The sequence below is a fragment of the Vespa mandarinia genome, chromosome 2 (assembly GCF_050613455.1).
Source record: "Vespa mandarinia isolate Hongniang chromosome 2, ASM5061345v1, whole genome shotgun sequence".
Lineage (NCBI taxonomy): Eukaryota > Metazoa > Arthropoda > Insecta > Hymenoptera > Vespidae > Vespa > Vespa mandarinia.
Genome location: NC_140811.1, coordinates 13,687,023 through 13,705,000, shown reverse-complemented (window position 1 = coordinate 13,705,000; position 17,978 = coordinate 13,687,023). Strand labels below are relative to the sequence as shown.

At 37.2% G+C, this 17,978-nt stretch overlaps 1 protein-coding gene across 6 annotated transcripts in view; it reads right to left on the bottom strand.

Annotated features, from left to right (window-relative positions):
• Window positions 1-17,978, bottom strand: part of kug (FAT atypical cadherin kugelei) — a 298,979-nt gene that overhangs the window by 6,393 nt on the left and 274,608 nt on the right. For 3 of the 6 annotated variants that reach the window (XM_035871811.2, XM_035871769.2, XM_035871801.2), the window contains exons 7-21: window positions 15,293-15,448; window positions 13,618-13,728; window positions 12,471-12,623; window positions 12,169-12,382; window positions 10,531-12,091; window positions 9,879-10,449; window positions 9,617-9,788; window positions 9,310-9,534; window positions 8,360-8,383; window positions 6,438-6,674; window positions 5,298-6,350; window positions 4,567-5,210; window positions 3,101-4,498; window positions 2,883-3,020; window positions 71-2,776 (exon numbers count right to left, since the gene is read on the bottom strand). In XM_035871811.2, the coding sequence (XP_035727704.2) occupies window positions 71-2,776; window positions 2,883-3,020; window positions 3,101-4,498; window positions 4,567-5,210; window positions 5,298-6,350; window positions 6,438-6,674; window positions 8,360-8,383; window positions 9,310-9,534; window positions 9,617-9,788; window positions 9,879-10,449; window positions 10,531-12,091; window positions 12,169-12,382; window positions 12,471-12,623; window positions 13,618-13,728; window positions 15,293-15,448 (9,363 nt within the window). The remainder of the gene's footprint in view (window positions 1-70; window positions 2,777-2,882; window positions 3,021-3,100; window positions 4,499-4,566; window positions 5,211-5,297; window positions 6,351-6,437; window positions 6,675-8,359; window positions 8,384-9,309; window positions 9,535-9,616; window positions 9,789-9,878; window positions 10,450-10,530; window positions 12,092-12,168; window positions 12,383-12,470; window positions 12,624-13,617; window positions 13,729-15,292; window positions 15,449-17,978) is intronic. The other 3 variants (XM_035871780.2, XM_035871789.2, XM_035871797.2) reach the window with 3 other exon arrangements.

Genomic DNA, 17,978 nt, shown 5'->3' with positions numbered 1-17,978 from the left:
TTAAACAGATCCGAATTAGTAATCCTCCGCGGTCTAAAATAAATAATAGATTTGCACATAGATTTCGTACCTGTATTACTTCGAGATTGCTCAATTTCGAGCTGCGCTTAAACTCGTGCTCGTGAGGTCGGGCTGAATTTAAAACAATCTGCTTTCTTGTTTCGTTATTGATGTTGTCGGCTCGCGCTCTCGAGCGTTTTATTTTTAGTCTTCGAAAGGCAAGGAACATGATGATGAGAAAAGCGTTAGCGACAATCGCAATGCCAATCCACATGAGTTGTTCCCAGGTGATATTAAAGTGACTGGATATAATGGGTGTCGAGTAAGCAGGATTTCCGCAATTTAAACCAGTCATGTTCGGTGGACAGACGCATCTGTACGTTCCGATCTCGTTTACACAAGTTCCACCATTCGTGCAAGGTTTCGCATCGCATTCGTTAACATCATTTTCGCAATGTTCGCCCGTAAAGCCTTGGCACTTGCATATCGGTCCATTGTTACCCTCTTCGCAGACACCACCGTGATTGCATGGATTCGGACTGCAATATTTTCCGAATTCGCAGCGTTTCCCGGTTAAACTCGGTCCGACACATTCGCAGGTAAAATCACCACCCTCCGGAATGATTTTGCAACGACCTCCATAAAGACAAGGAGACGAAGCACACGGGTCCGTGTCAATTTGGCAGGTGGTTCCAGCGAATCTGCTGTGGCACTGACACTCGTAACTATCCGCGCCAGAGTCTTTGCATGTACCACCGTTTTGACAAGGCTGAGAACCACAAATACCAGGCGGAACTAGAACGACCGCGGTATCACAACTGAATTCGACATTGGCGAAACGTCTTAAAATTGCGACGCTACTAGCACCGCTCATGTGCAATGGAACAGAGACCCTGGCGATCCTCACGTCGTCCATGCAACCAACAAATCCTCTTTGAACGTCTTCGAAGCCGATAATCGAGGGATGCTGTCGTACCTCAGCACCCAAGTAGAGATCGTCCGATTGAAGATTGAGGATATCATTAATTCCGGGCGCTGAACCATGTGCCACATGTTTTCCATCGACGGTTAATCTAGCGCTATTGCTTTCACGTTCCAATTGGATCTCATGCCATTGTCCATCGCTTACATAGACACTACTCACTCGGACCAAACCTTCGCCACTTCCTAAATCAAATCTATATTGGATAACGCCATTAACTACTTCAAGAATGTTATAATCCACTTTGCCAGCCGCATACATGAGATTACCCGTTGGTTGCATCGTTCTTATCCTAAGGGAGAGACTAAGGCGATCCTCAATCGTTTGTCTTATAAGAGCTTTGTCGATTCTGTAACGCGCATAACTTTTGCCACTGAAAGATATTGGATTCCGTGGTATATAACAGGATTCGTCATGACATTTGGAAATGTCAATGTCACAAGTTTGTCCAGCGAAACCATCCGGACACTGACAAGAGTATCCCTGAATACTTGAATCCGGTACGCAAACTTTAAATAATGGACATGGATTTCGAGCGCACTCATTGACAACTACTTCACAATGATTTCCGGCATATCCCTCTTTGCAATCACATTCCATTTTGTGTCGATGTCGCGGCGATACGAAGCTCATCACGTCGGTTGCGACTGGTGTTATTAACGTAGGATCCAGACTGATCTTATAATGACAATCTCCGTAGACGCAATAACCTTTGATGCATTTAAATCTAACGATCTCTTCGACTACCAGCTTCGTCGATTCTTCGAGTTCTTCGATATGCTGATTCAAGGCTTCTCTAAGAACTTCCGATGAGAAAAATGTGACTGTTCCGAGTGGCGTTGCTGGTTTTTTCACAGCGAAAAGAAGATCTAGATCGTTGTGTACGACTTCTCTGATTGCTCGTGACTTTATCGTATTGATTTCATCGAGCGATGGTTGAACGCTAATAATGATGATATCTTTTAACTTACAACTTATAGCATTACGAACCGTTCTGACGAAACCTTTTCGATGACTCAATATAAAGTCCTCAGGGCTAACCTCTCTGAACCTTACGATCATTGAATTTTCCAACATCTTTTCCGTTATCAGATCAACGTTAACTTTTATGATCGAATGAGAATGGAACTTGCCGTCGGTCACACTAACATTAACTCTGTATTCACCGACATCAAGTCTAGGTAAAGCTATTAAAGTTCCATCAAATTTATTTATTTCGAAAAGATCGGTATTAGGTATTGGGGAAGATGGCACCAAATTGAACAACAACGTGTCGTATTGATCTTGATCCGTCGCGTGAACTTTACCGATAACACCACCAGGATATTCGTCCATGTAAGAATTAATGATCACTTCAAGAGGCGTAATGACAGGTGGATATTGAGATTCTTCGATCACTTTTACCACTACCCATGAATCAGAATACAAAGGTGGACTTCCATTATCGAATACACGAACGTGCAATATGTACTTGTCCTTTACTCTGTTATTAAATTTAGTGGCTGTGCGAAGAGTACCGTCTTGTTCCAATCTAAAGGCGTCACCCTCGTTTCCAGAGCGAAAGTCGAACGTATAAGGTGCAGCGTTAGGTTCGGTGTCAGCATCGGTAACGACAAATTGGAGAATAACGTGACCGATTGGTTTGTCCTCTTGAACGACAGCTGTATAATTTGGCATCGAGAACAATGGTGGGTTATCGTTTGCATCGAGAATCTCGATATTCACCATGACGAAGCTCGAAAGCATTGGCAAACCGCTATCGCGTGCATGAACTTCCAATATGTAATTAGAGACCTGAAAGTCATGAAGGGAAAGATTACAAAAAAAAAGAGATAGTTTTGAAATTTTTCTTATTACTTAATTCATTTTTCAAAATCTTTCTTCATTAGATCAGACTTACCTCTTCTCGATCGAGAGGTGCTGCGACCGTAATTTGTCCAGTTTTCTGATCGATATTAAACTGTTTTTGCCTGTCCCCTCGTTCTATATAATAAGAAACATTTCCGTTTTCCTCACTGTCGAGATCTTTTGCGAAAATCTATGGAATATGTTTTCATTTAATACGAATGATTTCGAAACGATTAGTAATTAATAGAAAATAATTAATAGCTGTCGTACCTGCGTGACTCTTTCTCCGATTTTAGCGTCTTCTCTGACCGATGCTCGGTAGGAAACTTCGCTGAATATCGGTGCGTTATCGTTACTATCGATAACGGTGATGTTAACCGTAGCATGATTACTCAAAGGTGGAATACCACCGTCGATGGCTTGAATCGTTAAAAAGTAATCGCGAGCACGTTCGTAATCCAATTGTTCGGCGATCGCTATCACACCGGTTTTTGTGTCTATTTGGAACTTCTTATGTTCATTTCCACCCACGATTGAATAATAAACATCGGCATTAACTCCGGTGTCTTTGGATGTTGCAAGAACTCTCGCTACTTCGGTACCAACTGCATAGACCTCTGGTACTTTCGAATAATAAAGTTTCGACGCGAATTCTGGTGGATTGTCATTGATATCTTGAACATTGACAATTAGCGAGGCAATATTAACGAGTTGTGGTGTTCCCTGATCGAGAGCTTTAATGGTAACGTTATACATGGCTTTGGTTTCTCTATCTAACGGTTTGGCTAAAGTAACTATACCACTATCAGCAGCGATGAGGAAATGTCCGTCCGCGGAATCGATGAATTCGTATCTAATTTTACGATTTATACCAATGTCATCATCCGTAGCATGTACTTTCGTTACCAAAGTTCCAACTTCTACATCTTCGGGAAGGGTCGTGCTATAAGTTTGCATCGTAAACTTCGGCATGTTGTCGTTCAAGTCGGAAACGAGTATCTCCAATTGAGAAGAACATTCCCAAGAAGGTTTATCCCGATCTTGTACATGAGCAGTCAACGAATATTTTGCCTGAGTTTCTCTATCCAATTGACCTACCATTTTTAAGACACCCGTTTCTTTGTCCAAAGAGAATTTATCATTGTTATCACCGGTCAAATAAAAACGTAATTTAGCATTTGGCTCATCATCGTAATCTGTAGCAAGAACGGTGAGTACGTAAGTACCCGGGTGGGATCCTTCCGAAAGAACTTCTCTATAACGATATCTTAAGCAGTAGGGAGGATTGTCGTTAACGTCCAAAACTTGAACAGTTACTTTTGTATCGAAGACATATTTTCCATCGGTACCAACAATATCGAGCTCGTAATGATCGATCGTTTCTCTATCTAAAGCTTTTGCAACGTATACTTCTCCGGTCGATCTGATTTGGAATTGAGATCTTGGATCTCCCGACGTTATATAAAATTCTATTGGCGTTACGATATCCGTGTCTTTATCGACTGCGACCAATTTTACGACTACCGTCCCTGGTAAGGCGTCTTCGTTCACTGCCGCTTCGTAACGATCGTCAACAAACATCGGTGGATTGTCATTGTAATCTTTCAATTTGATATGTACCGATGTCCTTGCGAAATGTTTAGGATTTCCATTATCGGTCGCTACCACCTTAAACAATTATAAATAAATAAATAATTGAATTTCTATATAAAATTTAATTATCTCGCAATTCTTACCTGAAACTTATATTCTGGTTGTTTTTCTTTATCGAGTTGTACTAAGGTAGAAATCCAACCGGTATATACATCCACCGTATAGACATTCGCCAATTCCCCTATATCAGATCCAAAAGAATATCGAACTTCTCCGTTACTACCAAGATCCTCGTCGTGGGCAATGACTTTTAATATAGACGTCCCTTCCTCCACATTTTCCGCTAAAGTAATAACGTAAGGATTACTTTCGAATTTTGGTGCATGATCGTTCTCGTCGAAAACCTGAAGAGATATTTCTGCGAGAGCCGTAAGTGGAGGACTCGAATCTGTTTCAGCGAGAACGCCAATTAGATGATTATCTTTTTGTTCTCGATCCAATGATCTTCCCAAAGTTATTTGACCATGAGAATCGATTAAAAAGAATGGCGAATCCTCGTTTCCTGAGACAATACGATATTTCACGGTACTATTTGTGACGGTTTTTAATCTCGTTATTGGTGTTCCTATTGGAGAATCTTCCGAAATAAAGAATTTTCCTTCTTTGCGTTCAAACAATGGAGGAATGTCTTGAGGTGCCATAATGTAGATGTTTAAAGGTACATCCGTGTGATGAGGAGTCGTACCTTTGTCTTCTGCTCGAATGAAGATCTCGAATAATTGATTTTCTGAAAATGAAAGATAAAATAAATGAGGTGTAATCATGAGGTATGAATTCGTTAAGTTTTGTTATAGGATTTTCTACGTTTGCTTACCCCAAGGTACGGCACTTTTCTGTAGATACAAAGAACCAGTCTCGGGATTGATACCAAATAATGCCCTGGCCTCGGAATTTTGTGGTTCGTAGATCGAATAGGTGATTTTGGCGGCCTCGTCTTCATCAGCATCCTGAGCTTTAACTTTTAGGAAAGACGTATTCACCGAGAGATTACTATGAATCGTTGCTTTGTATTCTCTCAGTAGGAAAATTGGTGGGTTGTCATTTTCATCTCCGATTTTCACTCGAACCATTACGAAACCAGATCTCCCACCTCCGTCAGTTGCCATAACTGGAATCTCGTAGAGCTTTTGCTTCTCCCGATCGAGCTTCTTTCTCGTTACTATTTCACCGGTCAATTTATTTATATCAAAAATTTCTCTCATCAAGTTCGAGGGAATGCTGTAAACGATAGTTCCATACTCTCCAAAATCTTCGTCTGTAGCTAACACGCTGGTAACCAGTCGACCTGGCAATTGATTTTCCAATACGGTAACTTCGATCACTGGATTTGGAAACTTGGGATTATGTCTGTTGGCTGGCAATATTTCGATCTTTACTCGAGTAAAACTAGTATATACTCCATCGGTCACCGAAACGTTCAACATGCTTAACTTATGTTCGCCAAAGTTTTGCATGTTAATTAAAGAAATAATACCAGTGGATTGATCGATATTGTAAGTTTGCTGTTCGTTACCACCAACGATCGTATAGGTTAGTTTCTCGTCCACGTAATCTGGATCGCTTGCCGATACTACCGTTACAAATTGTCCTCGTTCAGCGTGTTCTGATAAGAAGCACGTGTATGAGGGTTGTTCGAACTTGGGTGGATTGTCGTTCATGTCGATTACAGTTACCCAAACGTGAGCTGTGCTTGATAGGCTTGGTACTCCACGGTCTATCGCAACTACGGTAAAGTGATGTGATTCGTAACTTTCGTGGTCCAACGATCTCTTTAAAAAGATTACACCTTCCTCTGGATCGATGTGGAAAAGATCATTTCTGTTTTCCGTATCGTTTTGAATCGCGTAACGTACCTTTTGATTTATACCTAAAGAAATAAGAGGAACTTTCAAATATTATTATTTTCCTATATCTATTAGAAACGATCAAAAGAAAAACTATGATAACACCATACCCGTATCGTTATCTCTGGAACTAATTTTCAAAACGGAAGTACCAAATGGAGCTGCCTCGGAGACGGAAATGTTGTAAGAGTCTTGAGTAAATTCAGGAGGACAGTCGTTGACATCGAGAACTAGTATGCTAACGAGCACCTCCGCGTAAACCCCTGACACACTGTCAGTGGCACGTACGGTCAGCTCGTATTGCTTCTTTTGTTCATAATCCAGCTCATCCACCACATAGATTACACCTAATTTATTGAAGAGAAGATTGTAGACCCAAAGCACTATGCGACCGATCGTTCACGAATCCAACAATTTTTTATTATTATTTTTCATCTTTTATTATTATTTTTCATTATTTTTTATCTTTATCTGAACGTTTTCGAATATGAACATGTGACAAGAAAAAAAATTTATATTAATTTTTCGGAATGATTTTGTCGGATTCGTAAACATCTAAGAACACTAATGATTGCAATCTCGTAAAATACACACGTTTTTGAAAAAACGTCGTGATTCTGTGAGTGCTACTGGAATGTCTGTACCTTTTAAAGTGTTATCTCTTTATATAAATTTAATATAGATTATAATATTATACAATACATTAATTACAATGTAATAAACGTAAAACGTTCCAATCAAATATAGTTTTAAATTAATGTGTTTTATTTTTTTTTAAACGATTTCTGAAGGTACAGACATAACATGCGAACAAAGAAAAGCTGCAAGAGTTGTATGAAAATAAAAAAAAAAATATATGTATTGACAATGAGCCCTTGGTGTTGGCGAAATTCCAAAAATGAAATATGGCGACGAGAGCGACTTTAAAATTGAACGACATTGTGCGTTTCAGCAACACTGTGCTCCAAGTCGTATAAAATAAGCTATCCATTGTTACCATGAGCTAATGAAACTGTATTGAGAGTTATGATCGAGAAAAAACGATGTAAATGAAATATAAATAAAAAAGTCCATGGAGCAAAGTGTACGACTAAAGCGTTTCCATGTGTAAAAACAAAAGGAGGATTCGTTGGATAATAAAAACCAGCGTGCTATGAAAAAAATTATTGTTTTTTGGAATGTTAATAATGTGAATGGGATATAGTCGAAAGTTTTAGTTTCATAAATTGTTAGTACAGCTTAATACAAATAATAGCCAAAGCGATTTTTAATATTAATAATTACTATCTATTCAGCTATATTATAGTTACTTGGAAAAAAAGAACTAATAAAAATATTGTAAAGAGATATTAAAATTAAAAAACGTAATTTACTAGACAGAACACCATTTGTGTTAATTGAAATATTTATGAGATTATTAAATAGTAGACGTAAGAGATATAAATAAATAAATAAATAAATAAATAAATAAATAAATAAATAAATATATATATATATATGTGTATATATATTTAATGTGTTCTGTCTATTCGTACATAATCATTCAATAGTTATCTTTCAATAGTAAATACCAAATTTGCATCAATCATAATAAATAATGTAGATATGCAACAATGATGATTCGTTATCATTCATTTGAATTTTTCTAATTTTATCTTCAGCTTCACCCTTCGATTAGCACAACGATTGTCATGGAGAATTAATGACCATGCAAATTGATTAATTCGCATACCATCGTTTTAAATGTTAGAACAAAGTTGTCCATCCGTTTGTGAGATGTTTTACAGAAAAAAAGCGAAGTTGCCGATCGAAGCAAGAAATTGATCAATTTAATTTGTTTCACTGTTTTTATTTAACGTGAAACGTTGCTGTGAAACGATCTTAATTGAATTTTAATTTAATTTTACTTTTCCTTGCCTCGATTCTTCGTATTTTTATCGTGCACGTAGAATCAAATAGAGTGCGATGCAATAGCGTGATAACATAGCGATACAGCAGACCGATAGAACTAGTATTTTTTTTTTATACTCACAAGGACCATTGTTACTGTCGGGGGCTGCGAAACAGGGAGATACAAGAAAACTTTAATGTCTAATTTTTCAGATAAGCATCGATAAGGGAACACGCATGAAGGGACTTTAAACTGAAGACGAAATGATAGTAATTAACTCTAACAGTGTGATATTAAGGAATATTAAGACACGTTTTACACGTACATTTACTTTGTGGACTTAAAATCTCTTATACACTTACGACAAAACCGGCACCATATTGCAAAGAAAATAAAACAAAAAAATATGTTAAATATTTCAATATATGTTCTTACAACTTATCACCTCTGTCCGTTGGCCTTGAATAATTATTAATCATTTCATCAAGATTATTACCATACGCTATGCATACTAATTTACCCATTTTGCCTTCTTTCACCAATACTGTTATATGATTAGAATTTAGTGACCGAATACCATAGTACGCGAAAAAACATAATGTTAATCGAAAAGTTAACGAGATTTACTATCGAGAAACCCTTCCACAGTTTTAACAATATGAGTTCCATAGCTTATATGAAATAGCAGGAAATAGCATTCCATTAAATATCATTGCTACGTACATAAAATGCTATAATCATTTGGGATAGTGTCTAGTGTTTATCGTCATAGTAACACTAACGAACTGGGAATGCACTGTGAAAAAGTTGATTCGATGGCTGATAGATACATTTACATAGCTATCTTATTTCCACATAAGATGGTCTCAGTTTAATAATCTTAATTATTTTATAATTATTTTATATCTTAATTATTCGATCGTATTCGCTTCGTCTAATTCTCTTTAAAATTTTTATATTTAAAAAAACGCAAAGTTAGAATGATAAAGATTCTTGTCAATCCATCTTATATCGATTCTGCTTACCCAGTAAAATCGAACGTATTTATTTCACGATTCGCGTTAGTCGAAGCGTGAAAGATATCGACTTACCGGTGTTGAAGTCCAAAGCGAATTCTTCGAAATCATTGCCTTTGGTAATACTGTATATGAGTTTGCGATTCAATGGTGACTCAGCTTGTATGGATAGTGCTAGAGGCGAGTGTACTTCGATACTTTCAAGTACACTGTCTGTGTAAAATTGCTTGTCAAAGACCGGCATCGAACGATCTATCACCTTCACGTTGACTGGCACCTCAATGGAACATGGCGTTATTCCTAAAATAGCGTTTAACGTATTATGTGAAAAAAGGTCATGTCAAGTAGTTATCCGCAAATTTCATATTCTGACGAACATTACCTCCGTCGTACGCGGCTATCGTCAGCTGATACTCCCGATTATGTCCTTCGAGGTTTTGCTTCAACGAAATTTCTCCGGTTTTTCGACAAACTTTGAAAAGTTCTCCGTGTCCTTTTTTCAATTCATATCTAACCTCTCCATTGTCACCGCTATCCATATCAACCGCGTGCACCTAGAAAAATGAAATATTTCAATTTATCGTAAACTAATATATTTTCTCGTCATCATCATTTTCTTTTTTTCTTTACGAATCTTTCTTTACCTTCGTTATCACATCTCCTTTCTGAGCATCGACGGAAACGACAGCGTAATATGGCAGATTTACGAACATAGGACAATTATCATTGATATCCAAAATCGTGACGTTAACTATAACGTGAGCCACTCTGGGCTTTTCCATATCCCTCGTTTGACTCTTTGCCTCTACGATCAATTCATAATGATCGCAGGTCTCCCGATCAAATCTTACCCCAGTTGTTCTAATCGCTCCCGAAGTTGGTCCAATAATGAACATGTTGGTAGGATTTAAGATTCTAAAGACTATGTGTTCATTCAATACAGTACCGAGAACATTGACTACCACTACCGTTCTGATTTTCGTCGAATTTTCAACAATGTTGCCTTCATAAACATCCTTTTGGAAGATTAAGCCTGAATTTTCAGATTTTTCGACGATTATATTCACTTGCGCGACACTCGAATATTTTCCATCCGATACACGAACGTGTAACAAATAATTCTTTTTAATTCGTTCAGAATTGAGAACCGTGATGATACCAGTTTGAGAATCTATGTCAAATGTATGGCCCTTGTTGCCATCAATAATATCGTATCTGAAATTGAAACGATTTCATAATTAACTAGGTACTTACGTCTAGTTTGATGAGTAACGAATCAATTTGAAATTTAATTACCTTAACGAAACACCTTCGGAACTATCAGGATCTATAGCGTTCACACGAAGAACAGCAACGTTCTTGTACGTAGGTAAAAGAAGTGTTGCGTTGTAATCATTTTGAAGAAATTTTGGTGGACAATCATTCACGTCAGTCACAGCTATCATGACTTTAGCTGTAGTCTCCGATGAAAGTTTAGGCTTTCCCAAGTCAGATACTTTAACGTGGAATGTAAACTCTGGAATAGTTTCGTGATCTAACACCATCACAGTTCTAATAGCCCCGGTACTAGAATCAATGTGGAAATACTTTCTTGGTAGATCGTCGACGATATCGTAATTCAATAAAGCGTTCAATTCCGAATCGGCATCTTCTGCTTTTATAACGAGAGGTGTAGTTGTGTTGGTAAGTACTAACGATCCTATAGTCGCACCTTCACTGATTTCACCACTGTAAACCGCTTGAATGAAGCGTGGTGCGTTATCGTTTCTATCAAGCACATGAACAATCACGTTACAGACAGCTGTGGCACCAGCCATGTTTGTAGCAGCTACTGTTAAATTATAGAACTTCCTCTTTTCATAATCTAAAGGGTTCTTCACAACGATAACCCCGGTACTAGGATTAACGAAGAACGTATCATCTTTATTTCCTCGAGTGATCTCGAATTGCAAGGATGAGGTACTTCTGGCATCTACGTGCTTCACGTAAGTGCCCAGTTGTTGATTCTCGTAGATCTCAGCGGACAACTCTCGTTGAACGAAACGAGGTGGAGCATTGTCCGCCATGGTAACCATTACGTGAACTGGTACGGTATTGGCGAGAGCAGGTGAACCGTGATCGACGGCTTTTACTAATAATATGTATTCTGCTGAAACGCTCAAATCCAGTTCTCGAGCTACTCTAATGTCTCCTAATATGGGATCAATAGAGAAAATGTTACCAACATTTCCAGAAGTAATGGAATAAGTGATCCTTGCATTATCGCCTCGATCTCTATCAATAGCACAAACTCGTACAAAGGCTGTACCAATCGGAGATGTTTCGTAAACCTTTCCTTGAATGATCTCACTAATGAACTCGGGCGCATGGTCATTGTGATCATGAACTGTGACGATGACTCTTGCATAATTTCGTTTTGCTGGTGTTCCTTGATCTTTCACCATCACCGTCAACACATGTTCCTCTATAGTTTCTCGATCGAGAGGTTCGTTTAATGTGACAGCACCACTGATTGAATCTACATGAAAAATACCCAAGGAAGCTTGACTTTGGGCTGCGTGTAAACTATAAAATACTTTTTTGTCCTCGTCCGCGTCGGTCGCGTGCAATTGAAGAATTTTTTCGCCTTTTGGAACGTTTTCCGAAATGTCCACGTGATAGGTGCTCTCAGTGAACTCTGGCCTATGATCGTTTATGTCAATCACCGTGACCAAGAGTTGTGTTAAGGCCGTGTGTACACCATCAGTAACACCAATTGTAAGATTATAAAAGTTTTGCGTTTCCCAATCTAATTGCTTGGCTAATAGCACATTACCATTATCACGCCCTATGAAAAATTCGTCTCGCTTGTCACCATCTGTAATATGTTAACGATAATAGAAAGATAATATCTAATAATAGTTTGGTATTTAAGTATCGATATGTATACCCTACCTAAAATATCGTACCACAGAGAATCGCCGTCTTTATCTGTGGCCTGAACAAGAGTAACTAAAAAGCCTACTTCGTCGCTTTCCGTCATCTCTACGCTTTGATTATTACTTTTGAAAACTGGTGGATTTTCGGATTCTTTGGCCACTTCGACTACTTGGACGGAAACTCGAGTTTGGTGACTACGTTGAGGTTCACCACAATCGGTTGCTCGTATCTATAAGATAAAAACGATTTTCTTTTTTTTAACGGAGAAACATCGTTTTTACTTTTCTTCTTCAAAATTTTATTAATAAGATACGTACCATCATTTCGTATTCCTGTCCTGCTTCAAATCCACGTTGGGAATACACCATCCCAGTGGTGGGATGAATTTTAAACTTGCCTTTTCCACGGCCTCCCTTAATACTGTATTGAATTTTTCCATTGTCGCCGATATCTTTGTCATTTGCTAGAACCTAATTTAAACAAAACAAAAAATGCAGTTAGAAATGAAAGAATTTATTAGATACGTTAGAAACGTAGAGACGTTTAACTAAACGTTTTAACAAACTCTCACGTTTCTCCTGTATATGACATAAAAAGACTATAAACTTGGATAGTAATAAAATGATTTAATATCATATCTTGATATTAGATAAAAATATAATTTAATTAATAATTCATTCAGCATTATACCAGTTAAAACGAATAAAATGATCCGTATAGCTATATGCATTTAATGAAACGTTGTCAGTATTTTAATGCACGATAAAATTCCTTCATGCATGATATTTCATATTATTTGTGATATTTCGAAGGTTTCAGCCCAATGTTCATGTTTTTTTGTAATTACGTTCCACGTATTGTAAGTATTAATTAAAAATAAAACTCGAGAGCATTCTCAGGCTTCATACATAATTGGAATAAACATACAATATAAAGTGACGCATACAGACGAGCATGGGAAAGTGATAGGGGTTGTTGATGGAACATACGTTCATTATAAAGAATAAGACGAAGACAAAGATATAGATAGATACAGATACAGATAGGAAACAAAGAAGGATGATGATAGAGACTTACAACTAAGGCGTTGAAAGATAAGGCTTGCGTGAGTCGGAGTGAATGAAAATGATCGATTTATAGATACGAATGCGATGGCTGCCCTATGAACAATTTGCGGTTACATGGAATGATAATTATTTACATTCAACACAAAAGCTGAAGGATAGGCATAAAGACATAGATAAATAATGAAGAAGGCAGATAAAAATAGAGTAGAATAAATAATGAGCCTGCGTAACTAGATTCGGTCAATTTCGTATATGCAATAAATATAATAAATATAATATATATATATATATATATATATATATATATATATAAAATTTCTGTACGAAGATAGAGATCAATTATGCAATGCGCGTTTTTCGCGTGATGCTTAGTTTTTACGTGCGATTATTTTCTTACCCTGAAGATACGATCTCCTGACAGGGTGTCGGGGCTAAATGTCTCCCAAGTCCCATTCTCGAGTAACGTATCGATCGAGAGGTCGAACTCCCGCGAGCGGTTCTTCGATTTCTGTCGAGAACGAGAAGAGAGGATAGCTTTTAGCTTTTATATCGTTCCTGTTGAGACCTTCGTTGTTTCTTTTTCTTCCCTCTTTTTTACTAATTTACTTTTTCTTTTCTTTTCTCTTTACCACGTATCTACCGCGATATCGATAAATGTACATGAATAGAAATCGATCGGTCCCGTTTGAAACAAGAAGATTATGTAAAATAAAAAAAGGTAAACCATGTAAAGTTATGCTTTTGAACAAAAAAAATACTGATAAAAGGCTCGAACAACGGATTAGGTGGCGATATAATTATAAACAATAATGAGATAGACGTATATGTCGTGCGAGGTTTAAGTGTTCAAATTTCTACTTCTTCCAGCTACATTCGATATGATTATGGCAATGATCGGTTACTTTGGCCAACGTTGAAAAGAAGGGTGGTTGGTTTGTGGCAATCGATTGGAAAGAAAAACGTTCGATAACGACAAAGCAAATAGGGTGAAGGTTTTTGCAAGCGGTTTGCTCTTTGTGGGCGCTCGCATAACCAACTTTTTTATTCGACATATTATCGTGTATTTATACTACGCAATTATATTTTTGAAATGAATCCATGTTATCGTGCGAAAGTGTTTGAACGATTTTTCATTTATATAAAAAAAGAAAAAAAGAAAATTGCGATTATGTACACATTTTTTTAGCTTTTCACAGATGAAAAGTTATTAAAAAATTATACGAGAATGACGCAAGTTACACTTGAAACAATACAGATATTTCGTATGAGATTTATGTACAATCTTTATATACAAGTTGTATATATATGGTGTACCATAAAGAAAATAATATGAATACATCGCAGCGAATAACGACTTATTTATTATTATAAAACTTTCACGCTTGGGTGACAATTTTACTAGGACTACGATATTGATTAGCGGTATTATTTTTTTATTTAAGTATACGCTTATTTATGTATATATATTGTGATCGGTGAAAAGCGTACACAAGCTCATGTTGCACTTCGAATTAAGCGGTGCGTTCTTTGTACAGTTGCCTCGTTTTATACATTTCTACTTTCGTAATTTACATCGAGTTAAAAAATAACAAAAAATTAAATATGTACATTATGTTATTCGCTTTATTCGGTATATACAATATGTATTTCTTTTTTTTTTTTACTCATACGTTTTTCCCATTTATTTTTTCAAAAAAAAAAACTTGTATTAATATAATGTTACATAATAGAGTTAATATGATTGTCACGCAGGAAACAAACAATATACAGAAAGAAGAGGGTGTGATATCATTTAACTACTTTATATAAAGACATAGAAACGAAGATAGAAAAGAAGGAAGAAATGAGAAAAAGAGAAAGAGTAATTTGACGTAGGGCAATACTAGATTATCTATATCCTTTGTAAGACAATGAGGATGTTTTTGATCAATAGGGCTCACTTCGATAAAATAGGGTGGAAACACGATCGTCTGTTGTCGCGTTCGAGGGCGATAAATCCATCTTCAGGAGATAAAAAACATTGGAAACGTTGCAAAAATATTTTTACTTATAGCTAAGCAAGAATTTCTTACCTGGAAGAATGGTTTATCGGTGGACGGTGTGGCGGGAATTTGAACGGTATAAAACTTTTGCTCGAATTCTGGTCCATGATCGTTGATGTCGGCAACTTCTACGACTATTCTTGTTGTTGAGGATAGTGGCGGTCTGCCGTCGTCTCTTACTGTCACCTAAATAATAAAAGGAGAAAATCATTGATTTCATTAATTCAATCAAATTGACATTTGTCTTTTTGTGCTTGTATATACCTAAGATTTCTGTCGAAATATTTGCGAAATTCATCATTAATATATGATATTTAGAATAACGAAATATAAAAAAATTTCAAGGATAAAAGTCGAGATATTTTTTTTAAATATCTTTTTATACGATAACTCTTGAGATATATCCGTGAAGTTATGAATAAAAATAGTTCGAGAAGTCGATAAATTTTGAGAGTTAATATAGGATCCGCCAAAATAACGTCCGTCGTGATCATGACCCTTGTAATATTTAGCATCAGATTTGGTTATTCTCGATGGAACGAAAATCGTAGCAATACAATATTCTTAAGCTTTTTCGCTATCACGTAAAGCGTTCCTGACGAGTATCATGATAGTCCTTACGGTTGGAAGAACTAAGCCAACTCACCAACGCTCTTACCATTTCTCTCTTTCTTTCTCTCTCTCTCTCTCTCTCTCTCTTTCTCTCTTTCTCTCTCTCTCTCTCTCTCTCTCTTTCTCTCTTTCTCTACTTTCTCTCATTCTTTACACGAGCATTGCCGAATCTTGGATTTTCGTGCTAGCATATCTTTTCGAGCGATCTTTGTTCGTCGTTCACAGTAGCAAAGTCTACGAAATTACCGATCGTAAAGTTAAGTGATCCGAATCTTGATCATGCCGGATTCCCATATTTTGTTTTTTGAAACAGAGAATAGGATTTTCTGCTGGCTCAAAGGATATTTCTACTTACAAAATTGTTATTTTTTTCAAAAAGAACAAGATAATATGATTAAAAAATAAATCGACAGTTTGAAAATGTCGAAGAAAATCTTGCTCGTTAGTTTTTAGCGTACTAGAAATGATCATACTTTCCGGCGAAGAATTTCAAGGGAGTCTGTCGCGAATGAAAAGCAGGGGGAGATGAAAGGTGGTTCTTCGTACCGCAACGTAAATTTAACATCCCTTGGGATACTTCGCGAAAGATCGTGTCGTACCCAGTATGTAACACCTGCACTAAATTAGGGCTACGAAACTCCGTTTTATGCTGCAAGGACGGACATTTCTATCTTCCCCTTCTATCTGGTAGATCGTTGGAAGCGACCCTCAAAGTTTCATGTTTTGTCAAATATAAGGCTTTCGTTCGTTCCTACAAGAGTGGTATCTCTTTCCCTTCTCTCTCTCTTTCTTTCTCTCTTTATATATATATATATATATATATATATATATATATATATATATATTCCTCTTTATATATATATATGTATATATATATATTCCTCTTTATATATATATATGTATATATATATATTTCTCTTTATATATATATATATTCCTCTTTATATATATATATATATATATATATATATATATATATTCCTCTTTACATTGACAATTTATATTAACGCTTTGACACGAGCAACATTAGAGAGAATAAGATCTAGCTAGGTTTCTATTTCAGAGTTGAACCTACTCGAGCATCGGTTTTCTACTCTCGAGGAACTATGTTTTCCTCGTGATTAGGGGTAATAGGTGTGCTTTGCTCGAGCAGTTCTTCAGAACTATCCTCTTCTTCCTTCTCATTCGTTTTCTCTTCCTCTCTCTCTCTTGCTTCTACCTTTCCATTCTCTCCCTTCGTCTCCTCGTAATTACCTCGAAGGCCCCCGGCGATTTCTCCGAGGCTTAAAGCCCGCGTTTGCGGCTCTTGGATCCAGAGGGACTACTACTAGCCTTGCATCGCCACGAAATACCACTAGTCGTTCATGTCAAAGGCTCGGTATAATAAACTTTATGACGCGGAATGCCGCCATCTTTAGCTTGACCTACGGCAAAATTCTCCTCCTTTTCGACCTTCCTCGGTCGAAGCCTTACGTGATAACGAACATGAATCTTCCTTTCATCATCCGCTTCAACAGAGGTAATGCTACGTATTTCGTATACACGGGAAAGACATTATTCTTCGTATATCAACGTAAATTATTTACTTACCGAGAGATGAAAGATAAGAAAATGTTTTTTTTTTTTTTTTTTTTTCTTTTTATCGTAACGCAAGAGGAGGAGAAATTCTGAAAGATCCTGAAGTCACGGAGATCCAACGAATGATCGTGCGAAACAAAGGAGGAACGATGGCGGTTCGACGGAGCATTGCCGCGAGTTATTTCTCCCTTTATCATAGTCATCGGTATTTGCAACTAACGTGAGTAAAGAGGCAAGGGAAGATAATAATAATGGGCGCGGGCATAGCGCCGATCCGACGCGGGACATTTCTCTGCCGGCTGTCCGAAGTGAAACCGACAGATCGTTAGGAACCCATCATCCGCACGCTGGAGCAGAAAAGCGCGCGTAATTTGAAAGCTGTCTACGAGAAGAACGAGAGGGAAAGAGAGAGAGAACTAGTCTGTAAGGTGCCGCTCTGACTCGCCTCTCGTCAGACGAAATCGCTTTTGTTGTCTGAATGAAGAACTGCAGACTATGAACGCTTCTCGTATGACATTATGTTTAA